Genomic DNA, 16863 nt, shown 5'->3' on the forward strand with positions numbered 1-16863 from the left:
TCCCCCATAAATCTTCGGGCTTTTCCTTCTCTTTTTTTTCTTTTCTTCTTTCCCACCTCATCTCCCTCATAATTTCCATCCATATCTGCCATCATGAACGCTTCTGATCCGGTCGATGTGACCGAGATCGCCAAAGCACGCGCCACCATGACCGACAGCAAAGAGATCTCTGTTCAGCGCCAGCGATCGTCCAGTCCCAGCATCGAGGAGATCCCTGCCTCCAAGGAGATTGCCGTGGCCGAGGTGACGCCGGTGGATGACGATCTCGACTCGAAGAAGACGTACCCCACTGACGATGATCTGCGTACGCTGCGTCGCGTCGCAGGCAAGATCCCTTGGACGGCCTACACTGTAGCGTTTGTCGAGCTCTGCGAGCGTTTCTCCTACTACGGCACCACGGCGGTCTTTGTCAACTTCCTCCAGCGTCCTCTGCCCGATGGTTCCACCACCGGTGCGGGTGGGGATGATGGCATCCCAGGCGCCCTGGGCTTGGGTCAACAGGCCTCGACTGGCTTGACCTTGTGTACGTTTCCACCCCTCCCCCTCAATTGACCCCAATTGATGTGACCACTCGAAAACTGGTCGGTTCCTTGCTAATTGTCACAGTCAATGCCTTCTGGGCCTACATCATGCCCCTGGTAGGTGCCTACATGGCCGATCAGTACTGGGGCCGATTCCGCACCATCATGTTCTCGATCGGCGTCGCTCTCGTCGGTCACAGCATCCTGATCGTCTCCGCCATTCCCGCCGTCATCGCGCACCCCGGCGGCTCGGTCGCGTGTTTCTCGATTGGTCTGATCATCATGGGCATGGGCACGGGCGGTTTCAAGTCCAACATCTCCCCCCTGATCGCCGAGCAGTACCGCGAGGATACACCCTACATTCAGACCCTGGAGTCCGGCGAGCGCGTCATCATCGATCCCGCCGCTACCGTCTCTCGCATCTACCTGTACTTCTACTTGATGGTCAACACTGGCTCTCTCGCCGGCCAGGTCAGCATGGTCTACGCCGAGCGCTACGTCGGCTTCTGGCTGTCGTACCTGCTGCCTACCATCATGTTCCTCTGGTGCCCTATCGTGCTCTTCCTCTGCCGTAACAAGTATCACTTTGTGAAGCCGACGGGGTCGGTGTATCTGCAGGCCTTCCGCCTGTGGAAGATGGCGATGAAGGGACGCTGGTCGCTGAACCCAGCCCGAATGTATGTCCTTCTCATCTCCTTCTCAATGATCTAGCGACATGCTGACCGACATAGGTTCAAGAAGAATGACCGTCCGTTCTGGGACGGGGTCAAGCCGTCCGCACTTGGCGCCAACCGCCCGGAGTGGATGACGTTTGACGATGAATGGGTGGACGAGGTCGCTCGTGGCCTCAAAGCCTGCAAGGTCTTCCTGTGGTACCCTCTGTATTGTGAGTCCTCCCCTAGCAGACGACTTCGACAGAAAACGGCAATCTAACATAATCAATCCAGGGCTGGCCTACAACCAAATGTTGAACAACCTCACCTCCCAAGCGGGTACGCCTACCCGCTCCCTCCCCAACACTCCCACCACTAACAAAACAAACAGCTACAATGCGTCTCGGCGGCGTCCCCAACGACATCATCAACAACCTCAACCCCCTCGCCCTCATCATCTTCATCCCCATCATGGACCGCCTCGTCTACCCGGGCCTCCGCCGGATCGGCTTCCAATTCACGCCCGTCAAGCGCATCACAGCCGGGTTCTTCTTCGCAGGCACGTCCATGATCGCAGCAACAGTCACCCAACACTACATCTACAAGCTCGGCGACTGCGGCAAGGAGGCCAACTTTTGTCTCGACAAGCACAAGAAGTACTCCCCCATCTCCGTCTGGGTCCAGGCTCTTACCTACGTGCTGGGCGGTATCTCTGAGATCTTCGCCTCGGTCACCTCCCTCGAGTATGCCTTCACCAAGGCCCCCCGTAACATGCGCTCTCTCATCCAGGCTGTCGCGCTCTTCATGAATGCTTTCTCCTCGGCCATCGGCCAGGCCTTCGTTGGTCTTGCGGAGGACCCCCTACTGGAGTGGAACTATGCCGTCGTGGCTATTCTGGCTTTCATTGGCGGCGTGGGCTTCTGGTCGACGAACTATAAGCTTGATCGCCAGGAGGATGAGCTCAACCATCTCCCTCAGAGCCAGTACCAGGGGAAGCAGCCTAACGTCGATGAGGAAGGGAAGGCTTGACTGGGTGTAGTTTCGTCTTGAAGTGCTGTCGCGCATGATTTGTCTATCCTTGAATCGCACGTGTAGTCAAAATATGACCAGTTGTTGAATACTTCGCGTATCTCTACTATTTCAAAGGAAGGAAGTTGCAATAGTAAAAGGTTCAATAGCAAAGTAAAAGAACAGTCCGATAATGGAACCATCAATTTATACGCCATTAGACAACACCCTATATACTACTCTCCACTCAACAGATTCATATCCACATTGGCCCAAGTCAAACAAATTCTGTACCATCCATCCAGAATCACTCAACAGGTATAAGACCCATTACTCCCTCCCAGCCAGATTCTTCGCCTGATCCGTCGCAGACTTCTTAGCGTCCTCGGTCTTCTTCTTCGCCTGCTCGTTCACGTCTAATTAATTAGTTAATATATATAATGAATTTGAAAAAGAAAGTCCCAAAGAGAGAGGTTTGTAGAAAGTCTAACGAAACCAATTACGCAATCGAGAATGCTGTCTCGCCCTGCGCACATGCTGCTGCTGCTGGCTGGGGACGAGCTTGATTGGGGAGTGTGGGTTTGTTTGTGTTTGGGCTTGGATTTGGGCTTGTTTTTGACTGTGGATTTTGGGTCTTGTGGTTCTTGCTTGTTTTGGATTCTTGTGTATTTGTATGTGTGATGATGATGGTGATGGTGATGGGGACGGGGACGGGGACGCAGTCGATGAGCACGTACTGTCCTGTTGGGATTCTTTGTCTGTCATTTTGTCAGTTTATCTATTACCCATGATAATTAGGTGTAGAGACAGGGAAGAAAAGAGAGAGAGCATACTGTGGAATAAGTTATCGAACTGCTTCTTAGCGCCCTCCTCAATCTCGTGCACCTTGTCTTTGAGGGAGTCCATTTTGTAGCTCTTGGTTGGTTGATAGCTAGCTGGCTGTAGACCGTGTGTGGTAGAGAGCAAGTTAAGGTTGGATGAGGCTTGATGAGAATGGAATATGGATGAATGATGATCTATGTGGTTTGTGATTGTGTCGTTATTTGTATTGGGGCAGAGTCGTGACATCACTGTAGTCGATGACTTCAGATTTCTGTTTTGGGGACACTCGCTCTGGCTGTGTCGTGAGGTGTGATTACATACTCACCTCTTCATCCCATTATTGACTTGATAAAGTATTGTCTGATTATAGTCTATTGTTCAAGGGAAATGGATATGTAATCGACAGTCTACTTATCATAACTTATCATGTAAAATCGATCAAATATGGTATCATCAGTTACTGCACCTTCTTCTCCCCCACAAACTCCATCGCCTCATCCACATTCCCATTCCGCGCAAACTTCACATCCTCAAGGTAGTTGTTCCGCGGCTTCCACGGCCCGCTGTCACCCGCCTTGGGCAGCGAGTCCGCCGCCGTGAGCACGTACGTCGAGTTGATCGTCAGCAGCGGCTGCGGCTTCAGCTGCGCTGCCTGTTTCGGGGTCAGGCGCGGCACAGCTGCCTGCGCGCCGCGCCGCTCCAGCTCGCGGAGTAGACGGCACGCGAAGAGGGCGGTGGCGTCGGCGCCGAGCGTCCACGACGCGTTGGCGTACCCGAGCACGAAGATCGCGTTCGGCAGGTCTTGCAGCATCAGGCCGTGCCAGAGGAACTTGTCTGCGATGTGCAGCGGCTCCCCGTCGACGGTCAGCGACGCGCCGCCCGCGACCTGCAGCCGCAGCCCCGTCGCGGTCACGATCATGTCCGCCTCGAGGTGCTGGCCGGAGCTGATGGAGATGCCGGTCTTGGTGACTTCCCGGATGGTGTCGGTCGCGATGGAGGCCCGCCCCTCGTGGAGACTCTTGAAGAAATCCCCGTCGGGGCTGACACACAGTCGCTGATCCCAGGGGTTGTAGCGCGGGCGGAAGTGCGGCTCGAAGGGCACGCCCTTGGGCAGCTGCCGCCAGACCTGCAGGCGGAGGATGAAGCGCGCGACCGACGGGAAGGACTGGCAGAAGAGGAAGAACCAGCGCGAGGTCATCATCCAGCTGATGCGCTGCATCTTGCGGTACAGCGCCGTCGGCAGGATGTAGCTGAGCCAGGTGCGCTGGTTGTTGGGCAGCGACAGGATGTACGTGGGCGACCGCTGCAGCATCGTGACGTGGGACGCCTTTTCTGCCAGCTTGGGCAGCAGCGTGATCGCAGTGGCGCCGCTGCCGATGACGACCATCTTCTTGCCTGTGTAATCCAAGTCCTGGGGCCAGAATTGCGGGTGGATGACCTGGCCCTCGAAGTTGTTCAGCCCCGGGATTTCGGTCTGCAGCGGCGTGTTGTAATCGTAGTAGCCCGTTCCGAAGATGACCATCCGGGCCGAGACCGACCGCACCTGGCCCTGGTGATCGACGCTCAGCGTCCAGGTGCGGTCCTCTGTCGACCAGTCTGCGCCCAGCATGCGCTGCTCGTACTGGATCTTCTGGTCGATGCCGTGGTGGCGGGCCGCGTTGCGCACGTAGGCCGCGATCGCGTGCCCGTCGGCGATGGCGCAGTCCTGGTCCCAGGGGTACCACTCGAAGCCGAAGGTGAAGAGGTCCGAGTCGGAGCGGATTCCGGGATAGCGGAAGAGGTCCCAGGTGCCTCCTAGCGACGTGCGCGCCTCGAGGATGGCATAGCGCAAGTTGGGGAACTGCGACTGCAGGCGGTAGGCCGCGTTGATGCCGGAAATGCCGGCGCCGACGATGACGACGTCGTAATCGTCCATGTTGAGGAGGTCGGAGGTGGAAAGGAAGGCAGGAGGAAGGAAGGGGGTGAAGATGAAGGGGCGACACCGACCAACATGGGGAAGTGTCGGTCGGATATAAATAAAAAATGACAACAATGTCCAGTCGATTCGCGACGACTCCGATTTGGCATTAAGTCATTGGAGACTTGAGCATCCAATCAGATTATCGCCTCACATGTTCCTCGGTAATATAGGTAGGTAGGTAGTAATGGTTGCCCCATTCAGGAAGGGTCGCGAGTCGCGAGACGCGCTAGACTAAAGCCTAGAAAAGATTAAGAAAAATGGGAAAAGGCAGATCTGGGGGGACCGAGGGACAGAGTACAAAATAGACCAGGATTTGGTGGATCATCGTGGGGTTCGGTCTGCTGGGACGCTGGGAATGGCACATCTTTTCCGGATCGGGTAATGGTTGCGATTTCTTCACATGTACTCCCACCCGCCATTATATGGCTCCATTCCCAGCCAATTCCCCTCTTCTCTGGATAACATCAGTCCACTGCTGCCCGCCCACTATGTTCAACGGCGTATCCCTCACCCTGCGTGAGAAGCTCGACTTCATCCCTGCCCTCGGGACGCTATGGCTCACCATCGTGTGGGCCATGTTCACCGGGCTCTGGCGCTCCGAACACTATCCCAAGAGCTGGCTCTTGCACATCGGATATGCCACCTTTCGCAAGGCCACCGCGCGATTATCCATCCGCCAGATGCAGTATGTGCTGCCTCCGACCAACAAGATCTATGAGCAGTACGCGCGCAAGGCCAAGCAGCTCGCCAACACAGTCGATTTGGGGGATGGCGCCTTGGGACACTGGATCGGAAAGCATGATGCTGACACTGTGCTGATCTGGTATCACGGTATGCTCTCCTTTGGGGTATCATTTTGAACCTATTCTGATAAAAAGCCAGGTGGCGGCTTTGCTCTCCCGGCCAACATGGCGTATTTCAAATTCTTCGGGACCCTAGTCGGTGACGCCAGCCGCGCCGGCAAGTCGTTCTCGGTCTTCACTCTGACCTACTCACTGGCTCCCACGGCCACTTACCCCACGCAGCTACGCCAGGCCGTGTCAGCGCTTCGATACATCGCCGGCCAGAACCCAAGCAAACAGATCCTGCTCGGCGGCGACTCCGCTGGCGGCAACCTGGTGGGCGGCGTAATGTCGCATCTGGCGCACCCTCACCCGCTGATCGACCCCCTGACCCTGTCGCAACCACTGGGTGGCGCCGTCATGATCGCGCCCTGGACGATGATGATTACCGACTTCACGGACCACGTCATCGATTCGCGCGGGGATCTCATCACCGAGGCCGTCGCGGCACCCTGGGCTGGCTCCTACCTTGGCACCGCCCCGCGCGATAACTACACGGATCTGGCCGATGCCCCTGTGGAGTGGTTCGAGACCTTCCCCGTCCGTAAAGTTCTGGTCTGCGCCGGCGAACGCGAGATCCTCCTGCCTGTCATTGAGCAATTTGTGGAAAAGCTCCGAAAGGGCTTCCCCAACGAGGTGGAATACTGCCTCGGCAAGCGGGAAGGCCATGTCGCTCCTGTCTATAACCTGCATATCGGGGATAAAACAGAGACGGAGCAGGGTAAGCGTGTGCGCAGCTGGTTGCTTGAGGTTGTTTAGGTTGTTTATTTCTTTTGCTTCGTTATTTAGCCACTCTGTGTATAACCACGGGTTTGTGTGTACATAGCTACCGGTTTAGTTGGTGTATCAATCGAGGAAATTGAATCTATTCATGAAGTGATGACTGTCTGTGGTCGATAGATAGTGGCTGTCACCTGACTACAGCAGTGACATCTTTACAATTCTGAACTCTTCCTCTCACAACAACTCACTCATCATCATATATTGTATCATCTTATCTTTATTCAGCCATGGAGCGGCCTAGTCTCTCATCTTCCAACAACTTAAAGACAACATGGCAAATCCTCCTGGGTGGGCGCTTGCCGCAGTTCAAGTCGCCACGGTCGAAGGTCTTCGCGACAATGAGACGCGTTATCAATTATACATCTGATGCTGTATGGCAAAGCATCTCATATGGTGTTATTTTACTTCTTTTCAGACCTGTCTATATAAAGCATTGTCTCTATTTGACAAGATCAGCGGGATCAAATCTATAAAAAGAAGTCATCCTTGTGTTGGCGGCAGGACTGCATATACCAGGCGCCCATTACGCGCCATGCTTTACCCCATGAGGCTGAATCATGTATAAGTGATGCCTGCCTCACCCCGTTCCTTTTTTCCTTTCCACTTCTCACAGACTTTTGACCTATAACAACAATCCAAGAAATCGATGATATGGGAGACGCCGGTGTCGACTCACAGATTGTGTCTAGCGAGGCAGGCTACAAAATTGCGGGACTCGGGCCCCATGCCGTCAACCTAACTTACAGCGACTATACCGTTGGATGGATCTGCGCGTTGCCAAGGGAGTTGACAGCGGCGACAGCTATTCTAGACCAAATACACCCGAATCTTCCCAAGCCGTCAGATGACCCTAATGCATACACACTAGGGTCTATCGGCAAGCACAACATTGTTATAGCATGTCTACCGAGAGGAGAAATTAGCAATAGTTCAATTGCAATCTCGGCGACGCAGATGGCGCGCACTTTTCCGTTTATAAAATTCAGCCTCTTGGTTGGGATCGGCGGCGGTATTCCGCCCAAGGTTAGTCTCGGTGATGTTGTTGTCGGCACTCCAGGGGATGAGCATCAGGGAGTGGTGGAGTGGGACTTTGGAAAGGCACAAGACGGTAGGCCGTTTGGTCGGGTTGGCGGGCATAATAGCCCTCCGACGGCGCTGTTAACAGCGTTGGCGAAGATGGAGTCCCAGGGTGAGCTATGGGGGTATAAGATACCTCAGTATCTGGACGATATGGGGAGGAAATGGCCAAACATGGTGCCGGCGTATACTCATGCATCATGTCGCAAAGGGCACAGTATCGCCCGCATAGACCTTGATCTAGAACAAGTGGAAATGGATGCACCCGAAAGGCGATCCGAAGGCATGCGCGTGCATTACGGGCTAATAGCGTCGGGTAGCCAGGCAGTCACGGATGCGAGATTTCGTGATAGTCTTGATGAGTATCTTGGCGGGGACGTGATGTGTGTTGAGACAGGCGCCGCAGGGCTGATGGATGACTTCCCATGTCTTGTCATTCGTGGAATCAGCAATTATGCTGATTCACAGACGACCGACGAGTGGCAGGAATATGCTGCAGGTGTAGCGGCAGCCTGTGCGAAGGAGCTTCTCCAGTATGTACAGCCAAGTGAGGTTGTCGGAGAGCGCTCAGATCAGGACATCCTGGGTCATGGTTAGTCTTCAAAAAGTCTCTCACTGTCTCCAGTGACGATTGCTGACAGACTTTACAGTCGTTGGCACGCTTGAAATAATAAGGTCCAAGATGGCCAGAAACGAGGATCTCGAGATTCTTAATTGGCTTACACCAATTGACTATGGCCCCCGTCACAGCGAGCTGATAAGAAAAAGACAACCAGGCACTGGCCAGTGGTTTTTGGACTCTGATGAGTACTGTTTTTGGCGAACCTCCGACTGTCAAACGCTATTCTGTCCAGGCATTCCCGGAGCAGGGAAAACAATGATGACCGCAATCGTCATCGACGACCTAACTACACGGCTCTTGCAGGATCAGTCTGTTGGAATAGCGTATATATACTGCAACTTTCGCCACAAGGATGAACAAAGGCTGGAAGACTTACTCGCAAGCCTTCTGAAGCAGTTGTGCCAGGACCGGCCTTTCGCGCTAGACATCGTGCGACCTATACATAACAAGCATAAAAACAAGCAAACACGGCCATTGCTTGGAGAAATTATGCAGGCCCTCGTGTCTGTTGCGAGAATTTATTCAAGAGTCTTCATCATCGTTGACGCGCTGGACGAATGCCAAACCTCCGATGGTTGCCTAGCAGGGTTTCTATCGCAGCTCACCAACCTCCAGGCACAATGTGGTGTAAACATATTCGCCACTTCCAGGTTCATTCCGCAAATTTCGGAGACATTCAAGTCCAGCACTAAATTGGAAATCCGTGCGCATGACCAAGATATACGGGGATATCTACGCGCCCGGGTATCACAACTACAGTCTACCATTCTGGCATCACATATTGAAGATATTCAAAATAGCATAACAGAAGCCGCAGATGGAATGTAAGAAATGATATTCAATACCCGTCTACGCATGCTAATCATGAGCTAGGTTTCTCCTGGCCCAGTTACACTTTGACACGGTCAAAACACGAAAAACAATCAAAAAGGTTCGAGACAGCTTGAAAAGCCTTCCTACCGGGTTCGCATACAAACATCCATATAACGATACTATGCAACGCATTTGGGAGCTGGACAGTGATTCTCAAAAGCTCGCGAGAGATACTCTCTCATGGATCACCTACGCAAAGAGACCGCTCTCGCCAACTGAACTTCAGCACGCCCTCGCCGTGGAGCACGACGAACCCGACCTCGGCCACGACAACCTTCCACAGATTGAAGAGGCGATCTCCGTTTGTGCCGGACTCGTCACGGTAGATGAAGCCAGCGGCATCATTCAATTCGCCCACTGTACGATACAAGAATACTTTCAGCAAACGCAGAAACATTGGTTTCCAGATGCAGAGACTAAAATAGCACAAACATGCATCTCTTATCTATCGTTTCGCGCGTTTGAGACCGGACCGTGTCGAACAGGGTGGGACCTTACGGAGCGTCTGCACGTGTATCCGCTCTATGACTACGCCACATGCAACTGGGGGCATCACGCTCGTGGCGCTTCGACTTTATTCTCTGAAGCTGTGGAATTTCTGAATTGTGAGATGAAAGTAAAGGCGTCAGTCCAGGTGCTAAAGCAAGGGGGTTTGTCAAAGGATAAGCAAATGACAGGAGGTCAGTTGGCGGTACATTTTGGTATTGATGGAACGGTCAAAGCTTTCCTTCAGAGAGCAGGGAATGATGCACGAAGTACATTTGGTCAACGCAAAGACAGCAATGCCTTGAAGATTCGAGATGTGTCTGGTCGGGCACTGCTGCCTTGGAGAGTGGAAGATGGAGACAGTGGTCGACTTGACCACTGACCAGGTGGGCCCTGGAGTCAACGACTTATCTGATGTTACAATATGGTTTGAAGTTGTTGTTCGGATTATATTGAATGACATGAGCCATGGAGCTGTTACAGTCTAAATGCACTATATCAATTGCTTCCTTGGCGATTTTTCTTATACTATTGCTCTTTATTACGCACCTTACTTCTCTATTTATGACGGATACGAAACGCAAGACCGTAACAGTATATATTTTCAAAATGGGTATTCGCTGTACAATCAAGCTTATCATACATCAATGAACATTTACTTCTGCTCCTGCAGGGACTGACACTTGCGGAGATTGAACAGATCCCTGGAACCAATTCCCCGGGCGCGCTCCTGCAGCCACGAGGGAAAGGCACGTATCAGGCTGATGAAGGTGAGCCGGCCCGGCAGGATCACCTGGCCGCTCTTCTGCTGGACAATCTGCCGCACGATGGCTTCCGAGACCATCTCGACCGTCAACACGGGCTGCTTAAACTGGTCGCCGGCGTCGGTCAGCTGCTGGATCATGGGTGTGCGCACCCAGAGCGGATGGATCACACTGAGCTGTTAGTTGGGTTTCCTTTGATTGTCTGGATTGTCAGGATCATACCTAGTGCGCACTTTGGGCGCATTGTACCACGTCTTCAGCTCCTGACCCAGTCCCTCGTGGAAGGCGAGGGCGCTGGCCTTTGAGCAGCAGTAGTCGACCATCTCGCCCAGGGAGATGAAGCTAGCCATGCTGGCCACGGTGATGACATGGCCGTGGTTCCGGCTGATCATGAAGGGCAGGAACTCGCGCACCATGAGGAAGTGGGAAATGGTGTTGACCTCAAAAGTCTGGCGGATCTTAGCCTCGGGCTCCTCCAGGATGGAGCCGTCGTGGCCCACGCCAGCGTTGTTGACCAGCACCGTCGGGTCGCCGTGGTCGGCGCGGATCTGCTGCGCCACGGCGCGGATGTTGTCGGACGTGGTGATGTCGGCGTTGTAGAAGGCGACATTTGCGGGCAGCTTAAACGGGGGCTCTTGGATGTCGAGGATGACCACCCGGACGCCTGCCGCTGCCAGGTCGAGCATGATCTGCTTGCCGATACCGCTGCAGCCTCCTGTTACCAGGGCCAGCTCACGCGCTGGATCCCAGGGATCACTGCGGGTGAAATTGTTGGCTGTCCATTTGTTGAGACACTTGTTGGTCTGGTGCAATGCGCCCAGCGCTCCTAGGACAGCGACTGCCTTGGGGACGAGTGGATGCGACAGGACGTTCTGTGCCTGCGGAGGGAGACGCTCCAGGGCCGCCTGTGACCACTGGTGGAGGAATTGCAGAGAAGTATCTAGAGACATGATGACTGGACTTGAGATTATGCGGATGAGCAGAAGCCGAAGTGTTTGTTGTATATATAGTGAAGTCGGTAGTGGAAATCACCACCGAGGCTCACATGAGGCCCGATCATTGCCTGATTCGGAAGTGGTTGCGAACATGATAGTGGGGGATTCAACCCACGATGATGTCTTCTCCCTCCAGGCACGTCCATTTCTTCCTTTCAAACATCTAGAGTTTGCATATCAATGCGCAGGTGGATCTCGCACTGCTGCCCTTGTTGTCTCTTGTCTTCTGCCTTCCCCGCATGGATCCCTGTGTGCGTCATTCCTGATCGCATGGATTAGGGTTATTTCTCCATGTTGCAGGCATCATCATCCTGGCGTAGTCCACCTTCACATTCATTTCGTTCCGTCTATCTGGCTCTTGTGGCTTTTTTGCCTCTTTTGCCTCTTTTGACTCCTGATGCCAGCCCGTCACGGTTCATTTCCAGAATCGCACTCCTTTCCCCATCCGACGGTATCCAGACGTTGATCCACAGTGGATCCACCCGTCCTTGTCGCCGCGGCGGATCAGAGAATCGATATTACATGAATTAAGAATTGTGGTATTAATTCCCCAGGTCCTCCACAATTCCATCGGTCGGGTCAGGAGTCCCCTTATTCGCGGTGTTGTCTAGATTCATCAGTTTGGTTGATCGACGACCATGGATCCCCGCCTCTCCTTCATTCTCGCCTCTCTTGTCGAGGCCTTTGCCTTGCATCGCGTCGTCTTTGCCGATACGACTCTGCGCACTGTCGCTTTGGCCGTCTTTGGTGTCAATCTGGGTCTGTTGGCTGTGTGGAATGTCGCTATATACCCGTTCTTCGTGACACCGTTGCGCCACCTGCCCACTGCCCCGGTACTACTCTTTCTAAAAAGGAACATATATATAATATAAGATGTACTGACTCGCACAGGGCATCCTCAATAATCTCAAAGTCGTCTTTGATGAACCCCGTGGAAGAATCCCGCTGGAATGGATGCGCACCATCCCCAACGATGGCCTCATCCACTACCGCGATGTGCTCCAACGCAGTTACTTGCTGGCTACCAACCACCAGGCCCTGCTGGATATCATGAGCACTAACACTTATGATTTCGAGAAGCCCTTCCGTGCTCGCGACTTTTTGGCCCGAATCATTGGTTGGGGTTTGATTCTGTCTGAGGGCACTGCCCACAGGACGCAGCGCAAGGCCCTGACTCCGTCGTTTAATATCAAGAATATCCGCGCCTTGTATTCCCTCATGTGGGAGAAGACGGGCTTGCTCATGAACGAGTTGGAGCGCGAGATGGGCGAACATGATGGCAAGGTTGAGATGAGCGAGTGGGCCAGGTATGTCTCTTTCTCTCTCTCTACATGATCTACTCGGTATAATCAGAATCTAATCCGAACAGCCGCCTCACCCTCGACATTATCGGCCCCACAGCCATGGGTCGCGATTTCCGCTCCCTCCAAAACCTCGACAACAGAGTCGCCGACAGCTTCCTAGCCATCCTCGAACCCTCCAAGGAGAAGATGGCCTTCCTGGCCATCAACTTCACGTTCCCGCAGTGGCTCATCCAGCGCCTGCCCTTCCGCCTCAACGCCGTCATCAATGAGGAGACGGGCTTCCTCCGCAACCTCTGCAAGGACATTGTGCGCGAGAAGCGCACCATGATCACCGAGACAAAAGCCACCTCCCAGACCCTCGAGGCTGACATCCTCGGCACCATGCTGCTAGGCGGTGACTTCACCGACGACGAGCTCGTCGACCAGATGATGACCTTCCTCGCCGCGGGCCACGAAACCACCGCCAGCGCATTCACCTGGGCCTGCTACCTCCTGACTCTCCACCCCGAGGTGCAAGAGCGCCTTCGCGCTGAGATTCGCGAGCGTATCCCCTCCGGCGACCACCCCATCACCTCCGCCGACCTGGAAACCCTCCCGCTCCTCAATGGCGTCTGCCAGGAAGTCCTCCGTCTGTACCCCACTGTGCCCATCACCATCCGCGAGTCCGTCCGCGACACCGTCGTCGCCGGCAAGCACGTCCCCCAGGGCACGCGCATCATCCTCTGCCCCTACGCCATCAACCGCAGCCCCGAGTTCTGGGGCGCCGACGGCGACCGTTTCCTCCCCGAGCGGTGGGTCAACGCCGACGGCACGGCCAATAACACGGGCGGTGCGTCGACCAACTTCGCGCAGATTACCTTCCTGCATGGCCAGCGTGCTTGTATTGGGAAGGACTTTGCCCGTGCCGAGCTGCGCTGTGCGGTTGCGGGTATTGTTGGCAGGTTTCGCTTTGAGATGCAGGATCCGAAGCAGGTGATTCATATTCGGGGGGCTGTTACTACGAAGCCTGTTGAGGGGATGCATTTGCGCATGCAGCGGGTTGATGCGTGGTAGTTTGTCTTTAATGATTGATGATGGATATTGGTAAGATTGAGATATAGGATGTTAGCGTTGCGATTATCTGTTCTGTATGTAGTTATGTCAATTATTCGACTCTTGCTTGAACTTTGGAGATAAAAGTAGGACATGGATAGTAGGTAATGAGGTAACAGTTGTTTAAATTTGACTCTCGACTGAGATGGAATATATACACCTTTACTAATACTGCTATATCAATCCTTACTTTGATCACCTGCGTCTGACCATGCACACAAGCCTACGAACTCGATTGACACTCCACCCCAATATCCCCATCAATCCCATCACAAACAACAACAGGCGGACCCCCAGCAGGGCTGCTCAAATCGATATTCTCCAGCGTCACGTCCGAACACACCGCATTAGGGGAGCACACCAGACTCCCCACGACCTTGCCCGCCTTGCCAGACGACGTGCCGGAGACATTCTCAAACCGAATGTCAGTCACGTTCACCTGCGACGGAAACTCGGCGCACTCGGGCGCCTCGATGTTGAAGTAGCACTGGTCGAGCACGATCGGGTGGTCGGTGTTTTCGACGTGGATGTCTTTGTATGTGATGTTCCTGATACGGCCGTAGCCGACGTCTTTGCCGGCCCATGCTTTGAGACGGGCTCCGTTCTACAACCGTTAGTACACGAGGGATCCCTCAGGGTGTAGATCGTACCTCTCCGTTCAACAGCGTCACGTTCTGGATATAAGCATGCTCAATCACGTCCATCACCCCCGGATACTGCCCGATGCTGCCCATGCTGACCCCGTGCGTGTTGTTGCACCACAGGTTTTGCACGAAGATGTGCGTCGTGTTGGGCTTCGGCGAGAAGCAGTCGTCGCCGACGTCCACGCGTGTGTTGGTCACTGTTAGTCCGTCGAGGTTGAGCGAATCGAAGCCGTCTGTGTTTTTGGCTAGGGCCTGAGGTTCTTAGCTTGTTTCCAATCCAACCAATAACCTGACTCTGACTTGGAAGTTGGAACATACCGACTTATTGGTCGAATAAGCATGAATAAACACATCGTCAAACGAGACGTCCTTGCTGCGGACGAAGAAGTTCGTCCAGCACGGCGAATTCAACTGCTTGATCCCTTCGACAGAAACTCTTGTCGCATTGTCCGTCGTAAACAGGATCGGTCGGTAGAAGACATTGTCCGGGTCGAGGATCTCTTTGCCTGCAAACTCGTTGTACCAGCGCTGGCCGTTTCCGTTCAGGACCCCCGAGCCAAAGATCTTGATGTCTTTGCCGCCCCACACCCAGAATGTGATGGACTTTTGGAAGTCGAAGTAGAAGTGGTTGGATTGCCAGTAGTCGATGTCGTCTGTGAACTATCCATCATCACCTATTAGCTGTTTGATTCTCAGATTACTCACACCACCAACACAACCACACAAAGATGATAGGAAGATATACCATAATCTCCCCATCCAACTGCACCTCGACATCATCCAAAAACGTCAAATCCAACTTCTTCCCAATAACATACTTCTTCCCCTTCTGCAGCAGCAGTCTGCCCCCGTGGTTCGCGCGCTTTATCCCCCACAGGAAATCACGCGAGATGTCATCCGTGTCATTGCGCGACGGCCGGATCGTCACCGTTCGTCGGTCACGGTGGTGGTGATGGTGGCCGCCTAGGTGTTTGAGCGTTGCTGTGTCGCTTGCTGGGATGATGCGTGCCCCTGGGATTATTGCGGAGGGGATGCTATGCAGTGCGCTGGCGAGGGTGGTGGGTAGGAGAGCGCTTGTTAAGAGCGCGGACAGCCATGGGAGTTTCATTGTGGGTGAGGTTCAATTGAGTTGAGTTGGGATTGTAGCTTGTCTGGTGGTGTCTTTCTATTTTACTCTGCTGTCGGCGCGCTGCATTGCAGCTTTATAGTACTGCCCTAGGTCTTCTAACATGGTTAATCACCTTCGATCTCCTCTTTACCTGCTAGTTAGTAATTCAATGAGTGCCCTTCCCCGGATCACCGTGGAACAATTTTCTCCACCTGTTAGATGCCCTTCTATCTCCATGATCGGAGAATTGGGTGTTTGGCGACGGAGCCAAATTCCCCGTTTCTGGAAAAGATACTTCCACCAATCGGACTACCGATTTTATATCAGACATGTTTATGTACAAAGTACCTATCTAACTATAAGTGCAGTATAATACGAGCTTGATTCCTATTATATTATAGTAGTCACTGCTAATGCCGGCAGTTGATTCCATATATCAATATATTATATGTTTAAGGCGAAACCTGGGGGAGACCATCATTATGATTGGTTGTATATTATTATTTGGGCGTTGCCTTCCTTCCGTGACTACCTAGTACGCCCATATGTTCACATATGACGTATCAGCTAGTGGAAACACTGAGGTCGACATCTACGATCAACGGCGGCATGTTACAGCGTCTTGGCCGCTTCCAGCAGCCCCGCGATGCAGCCAATATTGCCCGAAAACCAAAACGCAGACCGGAGGAAGCTCATCCCCTCCGACTCGGTCAACGCGTAGCTGACTGTGAACAACAGCCGCGACACGCTATACCATGCTCCGATTCCGTTGATCGTTTCGGTCGGAAGGCCGGCGAAGATGCCAAGGAGCACTGTTTGGTCAGCTTGTGATGCAAGAGTTTTAAACAATAGAAGAGAAAGTAAAATCACAAGAGTAAACAAAGGGAGACATACTCGCTGCAATAAATAGAGGAAACCCCTCAACCGCGTTCGCGTGCGCAGCTTCCTGACGCTTCAGTCGGTTCAGCGTTCCCCGGCTGATCTTCCCCGACTGTACAGCGGCCTCGCCGTATTTAGCCAGGTCCTCACGCGGCGCGCTATTGTGATCAAGACCTAGCCACATCTTGGACGCTCGTGCGCTGGTCGCGAGGTACGCGAAGAACCAGTTGGCCACGATATAGCCCACTGCGTGGTTAGGCGGTGCGGCACCGCTGGCTGCGGCATGAAGGCCCAGGGTACTCAGGATAGAACTATCAAGTGGTCAACTCGTGATCCAGAAACTCCCCGGGTGAGAAAGGTGGGGAGAGGCAGATCCAGTGGCTTCACTTACGACATGATCGACATCAACAATGGTGAATGGATGGGTGAA

At 53.5% G+C, this 16863-nt stretch overlaps 9 protein-coding genes across 9 annotated transcripts; 4 read left to right on the top strand and 5 right to left on the bottom strand.

The window, feature by feature from the left end:
* Positions 1–25: 25 nt before the first annotated feature.
* On the top strand, positions 26–2357 carry P168DRAFT_330682 (putative MFS peptide transporter). Its single transcript, XM_024841614.1, has 5 exons — positions 26–523; positions 607–1198; positions 1253–1407; positions 1469–1513; positions 1566–2357. The coding sequence occupies exons 1-5, from the start codon at positions 94–96 to the stop codon at positions 2201–2203; spliced, it is 1860 nt and encodes a 619-aa protein (XP_024688758.1). The 5' UTR covers positions 26–93; the 3' UTR covers positions 2204–2357.
* A 46-nt stretch (positions 2358–2403) lies between these two features.
* Positions 2404–3177, bottom strand: P168DRAFT_293743 (uncharacterized protein). Its single transcript, XM_024837868.1, has 3 exons — positions 3016–3177; positions 2920–2940; positions 2404–2598 (listed from the first exon to the last, which is right to left on the bottom strand). Exons 1-3 carry the CDS (start codon positions 3086–3088, stop codon positions 2513–2515), a joined length of 180 nt encoding a protein of 59 aa, XP_024688759.1. The 5' UTR covers positions 3089–3177; the 3' UTR covers positions 2404–2512.
* Positions 3178–3453: 276 nt separating this feature from the next.
* Positions 3454–4995, bottom strand: P168DRAFT_276598 (flavin-containing monooxygenase). Its single transcript, XM_024835573.1, has one exon. The coding sequence runs from the start codon at positions 4917–4919 to the stop codon at positions 3462–3464; it is 1458 nt and encodes a 485-aa protein (XP_024688760.1). The 5' UTR covers positions 4920–4995; the 3' UTR covers positions 3454–3461.
* Positions 4996–5452: 457 nt separating this feature from the next.
* P168DRAFT_313623 (lipase/thioesterase family protein) lies at positions 5453–6565 on the top strand (the record flags this gene model as incomplete). The annotated part of the gene is made up of 2 exons (XM_024839690.1): positions 5453–5795; positions 5847–6565. The coding sequence occupies 2 exons, from the start codon at positions 5453–5455 to the stop codon at positions 6563–6565; spliced, it is 1062 nt and encodes a 353-aa protein (XP_024688761.1).
* Positions 6566–7240: 675 nt separating this feature from the next.
* P168DRAFT_337506 (nucleoside phosphorylase) lies at positions 7241–10029 on the top strand (the record flags this gene model as incomplete). The annotated part of the gene is made up of 4 exons (XM_024841747.1): positions 7241–8258; positions 8317–9112; positions 9162–9766; positions 9884–10029. The coding sequence occupies 4 exons, from the start codon at positions 7241–7243 to the stop codon at positions 10027–10029; spliced, it is 2565 nt and encodes an 854-aa protein (XP_024688762.1).
* A 273-nt stretch (positions 10030–10302) lies between these two features.
* On the bottom strand, positions 10303–11361 carry P168DRAFT_244586 (SDR family oxidoreductase; the record flags this gene model as incomplete). The annotated part of the gene is made up of 2 exons (XM_024833936.1): positions 10303–10582; positions 10634–11361. 2 exons carry the CDS (start codon positions 11359–11361, stop codon positions 10303–10305), a joined length of 1008 nt encoding a protein of 335 aa, XP_024688763.1.
* A 683-nt stretch (positions 11362–12044) lies between these two features.
* Positions 12045–13821, top strand: P168DRAFT_330686 (cytochrome P450; the record flags this gene model as incomplete). The annotated part of the gene is made up of 3 exons (XM_024841615.1): positions 12045–12239; positions 12298–12713; positions 12776–13821. The coding sequence occupies 3 exons, from the start codon at positions 12045–12047 to the stop codon at positions 13761–13763; spliced, it is 1599 nt and encodes a 532-aa protein (XP_024688764.1). The 3' UTR covers positions 13764–13821.
* Positions 13822–14025: 204 nt separating this feature from the next.
* On the bottom strand, positions 14026–15554 carry pgxB (putative extracellular exo-polygalacturonase; the record flags this gene model as incomplete). The annotated part of the gene is made up of 4 exons (XM_024841748.1): positions 14026–14406; positions 14453–14698; positions 14765–15106; positions 15192–15554. The coding sequence occupies 4 exons, from the start codon at positions 15552–15554 to the stop codon at positions 14026–14028; spliced, it is 1332 nt and encodes a 443-aa protein (XP_024688765.1).
* Positions 15555–16166: 612 nt separating this feature from the next.
* P168DRAFT_322623 (MAPEG family protein) lies at positions 16167–16829 on the bottom strand (the record flags this gene model as incomplete). Its single annotated transcript, XM_024840592.1, has 3 exons — positions 16167–16366; positions 16449–16744; positions 16825–16829. The coding sequence occupies 3 exons, from the start codon at positions 16827–16829 to the stop codon at positions 16167–16169; spliced, it is 501 nt and encodes a 166-aa protein (XP_024688766.1).
* Between the last annotated feature and the right edge of the window lie 34 nt (positions 16830–16863).

This window comes from Aspergillus campestris (genome assembly GCF_002847485.1).
Source record: "Aspergillus campestris IBT 28561 chromosome Unknown P168scaffold_16, whole genome shotgun sequence".
In the NCBI taxonomy this organism is placed as follows: Eukaryota; Fungi; Ascomycota; class Eurotiomycetes; order Eurotiales; family Aspergillaceae; genus Aspergillus; species Aspergillus campestris.

Excerpts from the sequence above, each read along its gene's own strand:
- P168DRAFT_330682 (XM_024841614.1), top strand. The coding sequence starts at position 94 with ATGAACGCTTCTGATCCGGTCGATGTGACCGAGATCGCCAAAGCACGC. Across the intron at positions 524-606 it reads CTCGACTGGCTTGACCTTGT|TCAATGCCTTCTGGGCCTAC; the intron begins GTACGTTTCCAC and ends TAATTGTCACAG. Across the intron at positions 1,514-1,565 it reads CAACCTCACCTCCCAAGCGG|CTACAATGCGTCTCGGCGGC; the intron begins GTACGCCTACCC and ends CAAAACAAACAG.
- P168DRAFT_293743 (XM_024837868.1), bottom strand. The coding sequence starts at position 3,088 with ATGGACTCCCTCAAAGACAAGGTGCACGAGATTGAGGAGGGCGCTAAG. Across the intron at positions 2,941-3,015 it reads GTTCGATAACTTATTCCACA|ACAAAGAATCCCAACAGGAC; the intron begins GTATGCTCTCTC and ends ACAAAATGACAG. Across the intron at positions 2,599-2,919 it reads CAAAGAATCCCAACAGGACA|ACGTGAACGAGCAGGCGAAG; the intron begins GTACGTGCTCAT and ends CTAATTAATTAG.
- P168DRAFT_276598 (XM_024835573.1), bottom strand. The coding sequence starts at position 4,919 with ATGGACGATTACGACGTCGTCATCGTCGGCGCCGGCATTTCCGGCATC.